Source organism: Melanostigma gelatinosum (assembly GCF_949748355.1).
Source record: "Melanostigma gelatinosum genome assembly, chromosome: 4".
NCBI classification, from domain to species: domain Eukaryota; kingdom Metazoa; phylum Chordata; class Actinopteri; order Perciformes; family Zoarcidae; genus Melanostigma; species Melanostigma gelatinosum.
In genome coordinates this window covers 19,416,116-19,431,949 of record NC_136637.1, presented here as the reverse complement: position 1 = coordinate 19,431,949, position 15,834 = coordinate 19,416,116, and the positions used below count along the sequence as shown (strand labels likewise).

The window sequence follows — 15,834 nt, the reverse complement described above, 5'->3', positions numbered from 1 at the left end:
CACCAGGAGTGCCCACGCGGCATTTTGCGGGTGCAGAGGGTGACAGGGTGCATGACAGCGGGCGGCGTGGCACTCGCACTCCCATGTCAGCTGTGAGAGTCCGTTTGGCACCGAGCAAACAAAGATCCACCCTCAGGACTGAAGAGGAGTCACTCAGAGAGATAATCCCATCCTGTGTCACATGTGACAAGACTGTGTTTAAAACCTGGTCCGGCTTCATGTGGTGTGACGTTTATGTATTCATAGTGAGAGTAAAGGACAGACTGAGACACTGAGCATACCACTGGCTGGATAGTTATCGGTCTGAGAGTCCAGAGAGTGTTTTAAAGTGGAAGTGGAATAAAGTTATAGAGAATAGTTCCTTATGGCATGAACTCATTCGGGACAAACACATGTACACTGATGAAGTGCTGTGTTTCTAATGTCTCCAGTTGAAGCAATAATGACAAACTAAACAAAACCCTATATCCTAGGAATTATGCTCATATTGGGAAATTCTGCAAATGACAACATTCTTCATTGAAAAGAAGAGCAAAGAACGGCGCTGAAGGCTTTTTTCGATGGAAAAGATGTTTTTGCTCGTTTCCCTATTGACCTTCGGCAAGTTTCATTGACAAGCGGTTCATTCAATCACCTGCACAGTCATTTTTTGAAAGTGCCTGCCCCTTTTCCAAACAGTTTTTTTAATAAAGGCTTCTCAGATAGTTCTCTATAACAAACCATCACCATCATGAGGTTACGTGGGCAGAGCAAGTGAAGCTAGTGAGAGAATTTAGAAATGTCAGCATCAGACAAAATATGGGTTGGAAAATCAAATGCATGTCAGGATAGCAATTATAAAAAAAGATTCAAAACATTCCTCGCCAGTTAGGACAGATCCCTGTTCATGGCAGCCCGAATCTCCGGGAAAACAAAACTGTTTGACAAATGTTGCTAACTTTTTCCGACTCAAATAAATCAGTGAATGAATCAGTCGCTCAACAATGAAACAAAATGTTTCAAACGGGGTGTCAATAGGGTGTTAACATAATAACAATATGTCGCGTTTATTTTTTTGTCTGACAGTGGACTGTGTGGACTCTTGGTTCTACAGAGAAATTACACACTCTGCATAGTAAGATATACAGTATGAGGGTTTTTGGGGATACATACTGTAGACTTAAGCAACGTGAGTGCACAGTGTCTATGTTTGTGATCGTGTGTGTGTGTGTGTGTGTGTGTGTTCGGTGCAGGAAGTGAGTCTGTGGTATGGCTGCAGGCCAGGCTGAGGGGAATAATTGATTGCTGATTGACCCTTCACTGCCACTGCATTACTGCGCAGACTCCTCTGGTCAACAACACATGTGCACCGTCACAACTGTGTGTGTGTGTGTGTGTGTGTGTGTGTGTGTGTGTGTGTGTGTGTGTGTGTGTGTGTGTGTGTGTGTGTGTGTGCTATCCATCTGCAAACCACAGCCACAAATCAAAAAATATTTGTTATGAAGAAATATGAAGACGTTTGAGAAATAATGACTGGTTGATTCAGAGAAAATGCTGATTCACTCTCTCTCACACACACACACACACACACACAGACACACATGGGGAAGTGAAACATGAATGGAAGTGATAGTGGCGGTTTGAGGGATTCAGCAGGAATTCGACCCCTCGTTAAAAGGTTGACTCAGTAAATCGCCTAGAAGCCCACTGTCAACAGGAAGTAAAATAACATGAAGGAAATTCTCTTAAAGTGAATTCCTGGCAAGAAATAAGAAGCTAAAACCGCCACTGAGCATAAAGAAGATGTAAAAAAAACACAAAAACAATCAGCACAATAACTACAGAATTTGAACACCACTTGTACAGTTATTTGTGATAATGCAAATTACCTTGATAACCGTTATTCTGCTTAAACGCTTTAAAAGACAATATATGAAGGTAATATCCCCTTTATGGCACGTTTTTTATCGTCTTTCAGGTAATATGTAGTCCTTTTTGTGTGTGTGTCTGTGTGTGTGTCACACACCGCCCCTCCACCTCCTCCTCCTCGTTTAGAGATCAGCACATCATCCCACCAGTCTCATTTATTTGTTTGTTTGCCGGTTAGGTTTGTTTATTGTATTTTCAAAGCACGGGACAAGGTTAGATTTGCTGTTTGGGCATATTTTCTCCTGTGATAGCATGTTTGAATTTGTCTACTCAGCATGCAGCGTGTCAGAGAATATGTGTGTGTGTGTGTGTGTGTGTGTGTGTGTGTGTGTGTGTGTGTGTGTGTGTGTGTGTGTGTGTGTGTGTGTGTGTGTGTGTGTGTGTGTGTGTGTGTGTGACAGTATGGAGCCGGTGAAGGCAGCGGCATGCGTTCAGGGGTCGCAGCAGGAGTACGCCGCCACCGGTGCCAAATTGCTTTCCTGGGCTCGTTGGGGCAGGGACCGGCGGTGCGGTGTGGTGCCCCCCCCCCCGGCCCCTCTGCTCTGTGGGGGCTCCTGGCCCTGGGTCACTAACTCAATCACCAGATCAGGAGTAATAATTATTAATACCCCGTGAGCGTTAACAGCACACAGGTGATTTATCAAAAATGTCGATTACATTTTGCGCAGGGTGACAACTTTTTAAAGCCGGACACCCCCCCCGGGGAGCGGGCCTAACTGGAGCACCACAACACTTGTGTGTGGAGCCGTGTGGGTTTCTGCTAAATGAAAAGACCTGCATGGCATCAGGGAGGATATCATTTATGCAGCCACCAATTCCCTGAAATCAAAGCATCTATCACTTTCACCTTCTACTGCGAAATGAAACTGTTTTAGGCTGCATTTACGCCAAATCAGGCATCGCGACAAAAACAACAGCATGCAGTACCCTGTCGCATCCTACGTGCCATTAAACTGGGAACGTTTTGGCCGTGGCAATGCCTGATTTACATCTAGCGGTCCTACAGAACTCACAGAAGTGCGTACCAACTCTCATTTTATGTCTATACCTGGTGTTTCTCGAGTCGAGTGTAACACAAAGCGGCGATGGAGACGACCATACCGATGGTTCAGAGGCTGACTTGTCAGAGCTGCTAGCTTAGCAAGGCTTCACCAGACGAGCAGAAGGAGTGGACTGGAGACCAGGGCCGGACTGCAGTTTTTGGCCCCGGATCGGTCGGACAGCCTGGGCCCTGTCATGCTCACATGGTCTCTCCTTGGCTTCCCTGTCACACACCTGCTCCTCCTCCTCCTCCTCTTCTTCCTCTTCCTCTGCCAACTCTCCTCCTTCAAGTCCAACCTGTTGCAGCACAATGTCGGCCACTGTGGATGTCAAAGATGTTGTGTTTACACATTTGGCGGCATCGGCCTCCAGATGTTATTTTCTCCGAACCCCAGCTTGCGCTTTGGTTTTCCCATTTTGACGTCCTTTATCCTGCCAAAGGTTTGAGGCTGTGAGCTGCTGCATCTGTATGAGAAACAGAGAGGACAGACGGGTGGGGCCAAGTAAGAGATGTGATTGGGCGAGTCCAGTGTTAGTGTACAACATCAACCAATGGGCCACCGTCCCTGCTTTATGGAATGCAATCATATTGGTCTCAAGGTGTGTCGGTCCACAGGGAAAATGCCCCATTTGCTAGATTACCATTTAGCGCTGGTGGAGAGTGACAGAGGGGGAGATATGACTGAATTGGATGTACTAAGAAGTTTACCTCTACTACATTCTCAGTCATTTATTTCTTGACAAAGCTACAAAACAAACTCTCCCCGCTGACGGATACCTTTTACAACCAATACTTCTGACCTGAAGTTCTGTCATGATGATTTCTGTGTCAGGGATTTGATGAAACATAACTTTATTTCGGAATATGCACCATGGAAGCCAAACGTAAACTAGCATGCCCAGAACTGGATTTTCACACAGGGCCGTCTAGAAGAAAGGGCCACGATGTAGGTAACAATACGGGACCTGACTTTGATATTCCACCTATTGATTTGAGGGGGTAACAATCCAGGCTTGACAACAAAAACAACAACAGGTAGAGAAGATGGAGGCTGAGGTCAGTCTTATTAAAATGATGTGAATCTATCAGCTACGAGCTGCTTCCACAGTGTTTGTCTGGACACTCCGTTTATGAGTGTGTGCGTGTGTGTGTGTGTGTGTGTGTGTGTGTGTGTGTGTGTGGGTATACTGTAGGTAAGCTGAGCCGAAGAGACGCTGACTGTGTTGAATCTCGGCAGCTCCAGACGCCAGAGACACACTGCACCTCTCTCTGTACGTTATCCTCTCTCTCCTTCTCGCTGCTTCACTTGTTTTGTTTATCAGATGGGGCTCAGATGGACTCTGCCCTGATTTATGGATAGAAAAGCCCACAGTATGGTCATGGTGATCGCTCTCTCTCTCTCTCTCCGTCTCACACACACACATCAAAACACATTTACACACAAACACAGCACACGCCTGCTCCTTCATTCCCCTGCATCTCAATCTGTGTGTGTATTATAAGCACACACACACAGACACACTCTCTCTCTCTCTCTCTGACTCTCTGTGAGGTGACGGCTGTCACACTGCTCAACGTTTCCTCTGAGTCAGCAAAAACAGGAAGAGGAGGAGAGTGATGGAGAGGCTGAAAGGAGGGAGAGGAGGAGAGAGAGCAGGAGATGGAAAGCGATATTAAGGGACAATTTAAATTTGAAGTGAGAGCTGTTGTGTTTCTCCCCCCAAAGAAAATGTCATCACACAGAAATTGAATTCGTTTTTGAAGTTGGCGAACAGCAACATTATAGGCATAAATGTAGTCCAACTTTAATGGTAGAACGAGGAAATTGAAGGTCCTGCTATGGCAAGGTGCTTTATGTGAATTGCACAAACATTTACAAATTTAAATAATGACGTTTTTGTTTTTTTAAAAGGGAAAGGTAAAACCTAAAATGCACCTGTCTCTCTTGCTCTTTCACTCACACATACACACACTTAATTATTCAGAGCACCGTTACTCGACCTTAAACACATGAAACTATCAAATGTGCCAAAACATATTGAGCATATTTGACAGCCTGCAAGAAAGATTGGTCCATTTTTCACATCTTGTTTTTTGTGCAACACATGCATGTTTGTGACAAACCCTGCCGTTGTTAAAATAAAGTATTTTAAAGTTAAAAAAATACACTTGCTACAAACATAAACGGTATCGACTCTCTTTTATTGACAGTCTACTGGCCTTTGCGTGCGTGACCCCGCAACACACACGGGCGCGCGCACATACTCTCAGTTACACACACACACACGCACACACACTTTCTCGGTGAGTTAGCAAATGTGTTTGAAGTGAGCCGCCACCGACTAGAGGGCCTGACGGCGGTGTCACATCAGCACCAACGCGGGGTGGCATCTGTCTCAAGCCGGAGAGGAGGAAGGACAGACCGCTTAATGCAGTTCAGGGCGCGTGCACACAAAGTGGACATCGAGGATATCGTGCAGAGCTGCCCTGTGGACGCACTCAAAACACAGGGCGAGAGAGAGTGCGCGAGAGCGAGAGAGTATAGCGTGTCGCTCATCTACCTTGTTGTTCGGTGGTGGCAGGAGGAGGCAGAGAGCAGGCCGGCTCCGTCCATCCATCACCGGCTGATGGGCCGCACAGAGGCCCGTTGACAGGCGGCCAACGCCGGGGCAGCGGCGCTGAAGAGCAGGGCGGCTGATGCCCTTGCACAGACAAATCACAGCCGAGAAATATTAGAGAATACAAATTCGCACGAGGAAAAAACGAAAAATAAATTCGGAAAATGGAAAAGCGCAAATTAAGGGACAAATGACGACAACAAATTGTATTATTTGTGCCTCCTTTATTAGCCTATACTCCTAAGAAAAATATGACTGACACAAATATTAACAATACGGATATATTCATAATAAAGATTCACTCACATCTTCATTTCATTATGATTTTTTTGACACTTTCGTCACTTGTCCTTACAGCTCATGATATAGCTTACTGCCATTAATTAAACGAATTTAAATGGCCTATTTATTATTATATCGTAACACATTAACAAATCATATTTTAACACTTAATATTTCTTTTTTATCAACGTACAAATGTCTATTGATGCAGGTCGAGTAACTGCGTCAAACATATTTTGGATTTTTCTTTCACGACTATGAACATAATTATATATAATACTACTTAATATTGTAAATAAAAACCGTTGGGCTTTATGCTTTTTAAACCACATTCATAAAGCTGCTACAAAACTCCGCTGGCCTAAAATAAGAAACAAATGAATGACATTCTTACATAAACCCAGAGCTTCAATAATTTAGAGGCAGGAAGCCTTTTCGTTTGTTTGTTTCAAAATAAAAACCTTTTCCTTTCTTCCTGTAACAATGACGGCAGCAGCAGTCTGACAGATTTGAGACAGAACTTTTTATTAAACATTATGAAAACAAGATTCTCAACAACGTTCCACTTTGTAGGTTTTTCACTTGTTGACACGTTAGGACACGTTCATTGAATAAATATAGAAATTATATGTACAGATATACAGCACTGTGCAGAAGTTTGCTTTCCTTTCTATCTCCTGTTTTATGTCTCGCAGTCTTCTTCAAAATCAAATTAGGATTTTTAGGCTGGGATTGCTTTTGTAAAAAAATTTAAAAAATAAAATTTGAAATAAAATCAATCACAAATAAATGAAAACAGAGAAAGTTACTAAAGGGAAACTGTTACTGCCTTATTGTTTTTAAAATAATCAGATGAGTTGCAAGATTCATTTCGATATTGCTTTGTTCTTATGCCTCACACCAATACAAAATATCAATCGCCCATTTATTTTACATTTGCTGTCTTTCCCTGGGGCATTTCGATCTAAATGTAACACCAGCCTCTTTCTGCAAGTTTCCGCCATCCAACAGGTAGCCTATACAGTCTGAGCATCGGACACTTCTGCACAATATTGCACATTTATCTAGGCAGCAGAAAACACACGAACCAGGGATTTGTTGTCGACAGAATAAAGGAGTTACTCCGAGAGCAGTGAGCTCTACCACCAGGCAAAGTCTCCTGTTTTCAAGCAATCAAGCGTCCTCCTATCAGACACAAGACCTTATTAAGACAGCGGGCTGCAGATTAGAAAACCGCAGGCCCTAAAAGAAAAAAGTCTCCTCTACAAACATTCAAAGTAAAAAAAACAACAACAAAACAAACGAAGTCTTTTTAATCATCGGGTTGGTGCATAGAGTTTTAGCAGCGAATGCAGTCCTTGTCCGTCTAATAAGTGAAGCTTTCGCCTCGTCAAATTTACATCCAGGTGTTTTTTTTTTTTAGAGAGTAACAGATCAAAGGTCCTATCAGTAGAAAACAAAGCGTTTGTCCAGTTTGATCTCTTCTTAGTGCAGTATAGGCTCGCCTTTGACATTAGGAGGAGAATACCAAAGACGACTTGCATGCTGTAACATACAAACATTTGTATTAAGACATGTCGAATAATCCAAGCAACTTGAAAGCAAGTTTTCTTTAAAAAGAGGGGAAAAAAAGGTAAAATAACACAGTTAACTGTTTTTTTCTCTACACATTATGTACAAGTGGAAATAAATACAGTCTAAAATCTGGCTCAGGTCATCTCTTTTTGTCGTTTTTCTTTTCTTTTTAAAACAATAGAAAAATTGATTGAAAATAGCAGTTTAAAGACGCATCCATTTTTTTCCGCAAGTAGCAGATTGTTTTTTGCATGTTTGTCCGCAGTCCTTGCACCTCTCGGGTGTGTGTGTGTGTGTGTGTGTGTGTGTGTGGGGAGGGGGCCAGTTTGTGGTTCTTGCATACCCAGGCCTTATTGGTGGCAGAGGGGGAGGAGGAGAGAACCGTGGGCCATGCTTTCCATACATTGTGGAAGGATTCTGGGAGATGACTGGTTACCATACATGTCCTGCATGCAGGGTTGCAAATAGGGATGGGGAAACTATAGACTTGCAATATTATTGAAAGGTCTCGTCTCTGCATCGCAGACCGCCTCGCTCTCACACAGTCTGTTGAGCTTTCTGGAGCCAAAAAAAAAGAAAAAGAAGAGAGGCGGCGTATTGCTTTTTCTGCTTCTATGTCAGTCCAATCTGATTCTTAAAAAACAAACAAAAAAAGCACTCTTTCCCCCACTCTTAAGACAAAAGCATCTCTCTCTCTGTGAATTAAGACAGTCATTAAATGTCAGATTGGTTCAATAAGACTTCTGACTAAGTTCTGCTGCACCAGAGAAACGTCTCCAGACTAAGTGATCCCATGTGCGCACCTGACAGATTGTGGTGAGCGTACAGAAGTTTTGCCGAAACATCTTTAAGACTCAAAATGCGCGCAAGGATTACTTTTGTGCGCATCTATTGTGTGTTTGTTTACTTGTGTGTTTTAAGTCTCTTTCAAGGGAATAACTGTAAACAAAATACAGACGCGGAGAAATAGAAATGAACGTAACGAGGACGTTTAGCTGGGGCTGTAATTCAGAGTCTATATGCTACACATCGCCAGTCTCTCACATGAAGAACTCGTTGTTGGCCTGTTTCCCGGACGGATCTCTCGTGTTCGCGGGTCCACCGGCAGAGTAGGTCCGGCTGGCCAGCTTCTCGTATTTCTCCTTGTAAAGATCCCTCTCTTTGGCGAGGCGCACCACGTCCTGCTTCAGCTGCTCCACCTGGCTCTGCAGCGTGCACTTCTCGGTCTCCAGCATGTGCCTCTGCTGGACGCGCTTGAAGCGGCAGGACTGCGCGTAGCCCCGGTTCTTTAGGGTGCGCCTCTTCTGCTTCAGGCGGATCACCTCCTCCTTGCTGAAGCCCCGCAGCTGCCGGTTCAGCTCCCGCACCGTCATGCTGACCAGCTGGTCGTCCGAGAAGCGGTCCTCCAGGCGGGCGTGGTGGCCGTGGTGGTGGTGATGGTGGTGGTGGTGGCCCTGGTGATGGTGGGCCGTCGACGCCGTGGACAGGTCCTCCCCAACGTACTGCTGTCCACGGAAGCCATCGTAGGCCTGGTGGTGGTGGTGGTGGTGCGCGTTGCCGATGAGGGCCTCCACAGCGTCCTCCGGGGTCAGGTTGAGCGCCTCGGGGTTGATGTGGTGCTGGTAGCTGGGGATCCAGTACAGGTCCTCCAGCTGGGGCTTGCCCGCGTTGCCGTGATTGTTGTTGCCGCCGCCGCTGCTGTTGTTGCTGCTGCTGCCGCTGCTGTTGACCCCGCTGGTGAGGCTCTGGTTGGGCTGCGCGCCGGGGCTCGGGGCGCAGAAGCTCGGCGAGGAAGGCACGGAGGAGCAGGGTGTGCTGATCGGGGTGGAGGACAGGGAGCCCGACGGGAGGCGGTGGCAGTAGCGGTCGGCCTCCGGCGGCTCCTTCTTCACCTCGAACTTCATAAGGTCAAAGTCGTTGACGTACTCGATGGCCAGGGGGCTGTTTGGCAGCTCTGCGCTCATGGCGAGGTCGGTAGCCATGTCAGTCCATGCGACGACTCCTGCCCTCACAGCCAAACCGACGGCGGGCAGCCCTCTCCTATACAGATTGCGAGGAGGAAGACCAGCCTGTGCGGTGTATATATAGACACCCGCACACGCCCGGTGTACAGAGCTGCTGCAGAGGGCCGGGCGGGTGGGAGGAGAAACTTATTAAGGCTGCTCGTCCCTAAGACAACTTCTATATATAGTGGCGTGAATATACGTACGCATGTAAATTAACTTGTACACCTGCCAGTTTGCCTCTGCTCTTGTTGACAACTTATGCCAGGTCAAATGCACGCTTAAATACCAGGTGCCCCCGGGGCGGCCGAAACTCGAGCCGGGTGAATTTGGAGACACCAACCTGTCTTGTCCTCGCTTCACCTCTGCAGCCCACTTGCCTCCCTGTGATTAACTGTCCTCGGCTGTGCTCGATCAAGTAACAGAAGCGACTTCGTCTCCTCCGCTCGCTGTGTTATAAATATGTTCCGAGCATCCTTCTTCGCCTCCTGCGGTCTACAACTTGATCGCTTAAGTTCCGGGTTCGAAAGTTTCCTCACACGATCAGATCAGATAGCGTGTGTGTGTGACAGCCACGGGGCGCAGCTCGGGCGTGCGTAAAAGCAGTGCCAAAAAAGTCCCAGGAATCCCCCCCCCCCCAAAAAAAACTGGAATGACACGTGCATACGTTTTCAAAGTTAATATGCATCTGAGATTGATCAGGAGTTGCAGGTAGTGCTCCTACTTTGAGGGGCAGGAGAGTCTGGTCCCCTGTTGTTGTGGTCAGTCCAGATATTGGATTCAAGCAGCGGATTACTGACAGCTTCGGTCCCCACGGTCCTGTCCCTCCTGACAAGGGTCGCGCTGTTGACCTTTCGTTGTGACTGCGTGTAATAGTATGCAAGAGGTGATAAATTCCAGTTGGTTTTCCTCACTAACGCCCTCAAATAGTTTCTATTGGCGCTCCACGGTGCAAACCAGCAGTGTCACTGAGACGCTGCGAGGCAATCTGCTCTTATAAAGACAGCGTGGCCCGCGACCCTCCCACACAGAGGTGTGACGGGCCAATGGGAGGAGACCACTGCGGTGCATTTGCATTCTCGCTACAGGAAAGCCCAACCCGGGATGGGAAGCCTGCACTCTGGCAGCGGGCCGGCCGAGCGGAGCCGAGCGGAGCCGAGCGCATCCGAAGTGAGCTGGAGCGCGCATGGGAGAACAGGTGCAGCAGATCCCCCCCTCTAGCGACCGAGCAGATGCTACTGCACGGCGGAGTAAGACGAGAGCTCCGGTAGTTTCTCAGAGAGAAATGTTTACTCGGAATAGAGAAACAGTTTTTCACCGTATCAAAACAGCCCGTCAGTTGTGTATCAAGGCTGTCAGCACGTGTTTGGGTTTCACGAGGAAGCAAAGGACCTGCAGGTCGTTAATTCATGGGATTTGTCAATCAAGCAATTGAAAAAAAGTGAATACATTTTAGACTACTGGACCCGCAACATGAAAGCCTTTTGATCTTTAAAAAAAAATTGTTGTAAATTGTTTAATCCTCCACTATATCCATACATGGTAGGAACCTATAGCCTACCTGTTACTGTGGTCAACACTTAGTCAAGTAGTAGGCAATATAGTCTCATGTAATATTTAATTTATGTAAGGAAACTATTTCAGTGAGTTACATGAATCCAGGCTGTTGTTGTTGTTGGTTTAGCATTAGCCAAATACATTTCTGGATTATGAGACCAACCAATTAAATCAAATGCACACATTAGATTAAGGTTAAATTAAATCATGATCAAGTTATTAATTGGCCCAATGACACATAAAAGGGAATATGACTCACGAAGGGAAAAACAGTAAATATGAATGGCTACAATTTCTATCATTTTAACTTGTATAGAAAATGAACTGCAGGCTGAAATACGAAAGTCAACTGTTCTGTATTTACAACTAGAAGAGCAAATTAAACGAAGGCCTTGAACTTATAAAGTGTAGCTCAAATGTAAAACACATCCTGCCTTACTAGCTTTATTAAAAACAGCTTATTGTATCTACTTTACTCATTTATGTCTCAGGAAGGAATGCCTCTGACACCACAAACTACCAGATCTATCAATACCGGTCGATTTAAGGCCGCGCGCCCCCTCTGCCAAAAATCAATCCGCATTTCCGCGAGGCTGCGAGGAGGCCGCGCTGTGGCTGCACGCGGGTTAAGTATGATTGGATAGTCCTGGCGGTGGTCCGCGGGGTTTTCATTCGCAATTAACCACAAATTGCATCCCGTCTCATCTCCGCGGATCGACGGATAATTAAGCCCCGCCGCGTGCGTCTCCATTCTGGACACATTCGTCTTTTATCTTGGAGACAAAGGGGGGGGGCTTTGTGGGAGGTGCAAACTCGAGCAGGATGTTGATGGTATCAGGGGAGCATGACTTAAACCCGGACACCGCTGCACTTGACCCGTTTAGCCTCCTCAGCAGCAGCCGCCCCCCGGAGTCCCATGTACCCACCGATTTGTGAGTGATATATCTGCGGAATTAAGTGCCTATCTGCGGGGGTGAAAAAAAAACAGGTGGCCATCAGTTTAAACTTGGTCAGATGTGAACAGGAAAACCTTGCGCAGCTGCTGAGCTTAACTTCCAGTCCGAAATGGCCATGAAATACGCTCTCCCCCCACTTCCTCAAATCTGCTGGCAAAGATGAAAAGAAGAGTATGAGATGAAGGGATGGAAATCATATCAAGGTGTTTTAAGTTTAGGTGCGCTAAATCATTAGGAGAGGGTTTTCCTTTTTTATCAAATAAGCAGGACCTGGCCCCTAAACGCCAAGCTAAGCATTCTGCATTGAAATGGCACATTTAAGAAGATCTGCCGTGGTCCATTCATTGTCAGGGGAAGGGGAGCGTCTGCGGCCGAGGGCTTGAGACATCAATTTTTGAAGTCAGGGTTTTCATTGTGCCTTTGCATATTGGTACTTCGCTGCAAGTGCAGTTCTACCGATTTAAGCAAAACGGACATCAGCAAGGTGGAGGATGGACGGTGGGCTTTGAGCCGGCGGCGAGGCGAGCTTTGAGCAAAAGGTAGCCGCAGCCTCCAGGACCAAAGAGACCGGCTGCAGGAGGTGGCTCGGGGTTATCTGAGGCCCGGAGGTTGTTTTTCTTTGTCGCTGCCGTTAAGTCAGTAATGCCGCTGTGGAGGAATCAGCTTTAATTGTGCAGGGATGTGACACGCACGCATGCATGTGCACGGACAGTGAAGTTAACAGGGAGGCTTACTTTAGAAATCAGGAGCTCCACCACATGTAGGAGGCCTCACTTGGATAGAAAGCGCGTTTGTTCACCCGGGCGATGAAAAGGTTTTTCGGTCTCAAAGGAAGAAATGTGACAACACGGAATCTGGATGGAAAAGAGGAAAATTAGAATCTAACACGCAACTGGTTTGACCGCCGTTTGTTTTGGTGACGCCGCTGTACTCACCAAAGGTCCGGGAACAGGGTGACATCCACAAGGTCTGGGAACAGGCCCGAAGACTATACGCGAGACCTTACAAAGACTGGACGAAGCAAACGTGGTCATGTTTCCACCATCGAACACAGACAGTTTAGTTTTGACCGTCGGAAAAAGTTACACACACACACACACTGGAACAATCGAGCGAATACAAATACAACACACCGGTAAACTCGTAGGCGATGGGCCGCTGAAGCTGGGAGAAGACACGCACGAGGTCATTCTCTTCAGGTGAACTGCTGCTCTAAAACTTAAAGAGTGGTCAGTGCAGGTTTTACACATGTCAAATGTCTCATTTCTAAAATGTTGGAACATGCTTCAGATAATCATTTCACAGAAGTCCGAAACAACGTGCTGGAGATGACGAGAACAAATGGAAGGGAAACAGCGGCACCAATAAAACCCTCCCACACTGTGTGACTTCATCTCCCAACAGACGGCCGGTGTTGACTGTTCACCTTGTTCAACTCATCATGCTGTCAATCACAAGGTGTGTGTCAGACAGGCTGAGAGGGACTTTAGTGCACACAACTTTTGAATGATGGGACGTTTGCATGTGTTTTCTGTGGTATTGGATGTGTTGCTGGGTTATCTATCCATCCATCATCCATCCGAGTACAATGTTGTTATAACCAATAGGAACGACGGCCAATGTGCTGAAAATAAATGCGCTGAAAGTTGTAATAAAATGGAATTATACTTCAAAGGAAGCAAAGCTGAAAAGGTGACGCCTCATAGAAAGAGAAGAAAACTTTTAACATGTGTACCACACACACACACAGAAACAAACCAGTTTATATCAAGTCTCTCCAACACAGACACACACACACACACACACACACACGATGAAGAATCACAGTTGACCTTTCTTTTTGTCTCTCCGAGTCTACGTGGACAGATGATTTCTCTCCCTCCGTCTTCTCCGTCTTGTGCGCTTTTACTAAAAATTGAAATATTGATCTTAATTAGAGTTTGCCGAGCTCAGCAGCTCGCGTTGAGGGTTTTAGACAAGAGGCAGCAGACATCTGTCTAAGGCACTTACGTCTTCCGCGCAGGAGAGGAGCAACGTGGGTGAGGAGGAGAAGGAAGGGGAAAAAAAGCGCGTGGTGAGAAGAGAAGAGTGATGGCTCCCTGTCTCCTGCCTTTTCTGAGAAACATATCGAGCTCTCCATCTCCGCTCGCTGCTGTCAATACATGGGTGAAAATAGAATTGAACAGTCATGCACGCGCACATGCACAATTTAAATATTCACCCTGACTAAATGGTAGTATGTGACAATCTGTACATGAACTTAAGTTAAGTTGCTGCACAATCATCAAGCAACTGATCTCTCTCGTGTTTGAGGCCTGGTCCACAAAAATGACGATAAATTTGGGGAATGCATACACGACCATTTTTAATCTTCAAAATAGGCTTTGTAAAAAAACAAAAAAAAACAAAAGGACGGTGAGATTGGAGTCTTCCAAAAGCATTGTGATACAGGGTGAAAAGTGGGTGTGAGAATGTCAACAGTAAGTCTTATGTCAGCTGATGATGCAAGACGGGCGTCGTCACACACTTCAGACTTCACGGTGTCTTTAAAAGAACAGTTCAGCATTCTTTGGGAAAGGTACGCTCGATTGCTTTCTTTCCGAGAATAAGATGCGAGGACTGACGTCAATCTTACGTCTGTGCATGTAGTGCGGAGCTGGAGTCAGGACATGAACAACCTAGCTTAGCATTACAACTGGAGGCAAATGGAAACCGCCATCACAAACAGCCAGCCAGTGAGAAACTAACACCTTACCAACACCTCAGAACCTTCCTAATAGACCGTAGAAATTACAATTTTGTGGTTTTAGCCGGAGTTGTGTGGTGGAACCATTTCTTGAAGTTGCTGTGTGCAGCGCCCTTAAGTCATGTCGCCATAGAGATGTCTCCTCTGGTTTTCGTACCATCGTGCCTGAACGGAGACCAAAACCTCACCGACTGTATCCGGCAACCCACTGGTGCTCATCAAGAAATAGTTTCCGCATGCATGTTCCCCTACAACCACAAATTGTTATTATTTTTTCAAACACTATGGAAAGGTTTCTTGTTGTCGACCAAAAGAGAAGCAAGAAAGAGAAGTAAACATTTTCTTTAAGCATTTTCACCTTGAATGGTGAAATGAAAAGTGACCCTTTAAACACGTATGGACCCCAGACTGAGACGTGAACTGTGTTCTCACATTTCTATGCATCAGTGTGGATTAACTCCTCCTCGCTGTGTATTAACTGCATGTTGCCCCTCCCCCCGTGTGTCACGCTGCTTGTTTGTCGCCGTGACAACACCTCAGTTAAATAGCGTGGTAATGCTGTAAATATGAGGCTCCACTCTCACTTACACACACACACAAACAACGTATTAATAGTTCTATTAGCAGAGGCCTGAGAGCGGTGGATGAGTTACTTATCCCAGCGTCCTCTCTGTTACACTGTACACTGAGACACTGTACACAGACATTCATTTCATGTACAAACGGAGATGAAGAGAAAGCAATAAAGGCGGAGGAAGGATCGAGGTAAGTGTTGTGAGGAATGAAGCCAAGTTCATATGATGTCAAAGGGGATCCAGGCTTCATCTTTGTTTTTTAACTATGGGGTCAGAGTGTATCAGCTCAAATCTTTTTAATGTGCGTGAAAAATAATAATCTCAATGTAGATTAAATTGCACGCGACCATTGGGCCAAAAGTTACATTCATAAGCACAAAAAGCTAGCCGGCGAAGAAGCCGTGTCTGTCCGTCTGCTGCAGTGCTTTGGACATCACTGAATCTACAACAGCTAGCGATAGTCACATGAATCTTGGCCAATAATTCTGTTTAAAAATAAATTCTACAGCTAAATGAAGCTGAAGGAGACGATGATAACCGGGAGTAAAGAATAACACGATTCAAGAATCAGT

At 45.9% G+C, this 15,834-nt stretch overlaps 1 protein-coding gene across 1 annotated transcript; it reads right to left on the bottom strand.

The window, feature by feature from the left end:
• Positions 1-6,358: 6,358 nt before the first annotated feature.
• mafaa (MAF bZIP transcription factor Aa) lies at positions 6,359-10,021 on the bottom strand. Its single transcript, XM_079267834.1, has one exon. It carries the CDS (start codon positions 9,405-9,407, stop codon positions 8,466-8,468), a length of 942 nt encoding a protein of 313 aa, XP_079123960.1. The 5' UTR covers positions 9,408-10,021; the 3' UTR covers positions 6,359-8,465.
• Between the last annotated feature and the right edge of the window lie 5,813 nt (positions 10,022-15,834).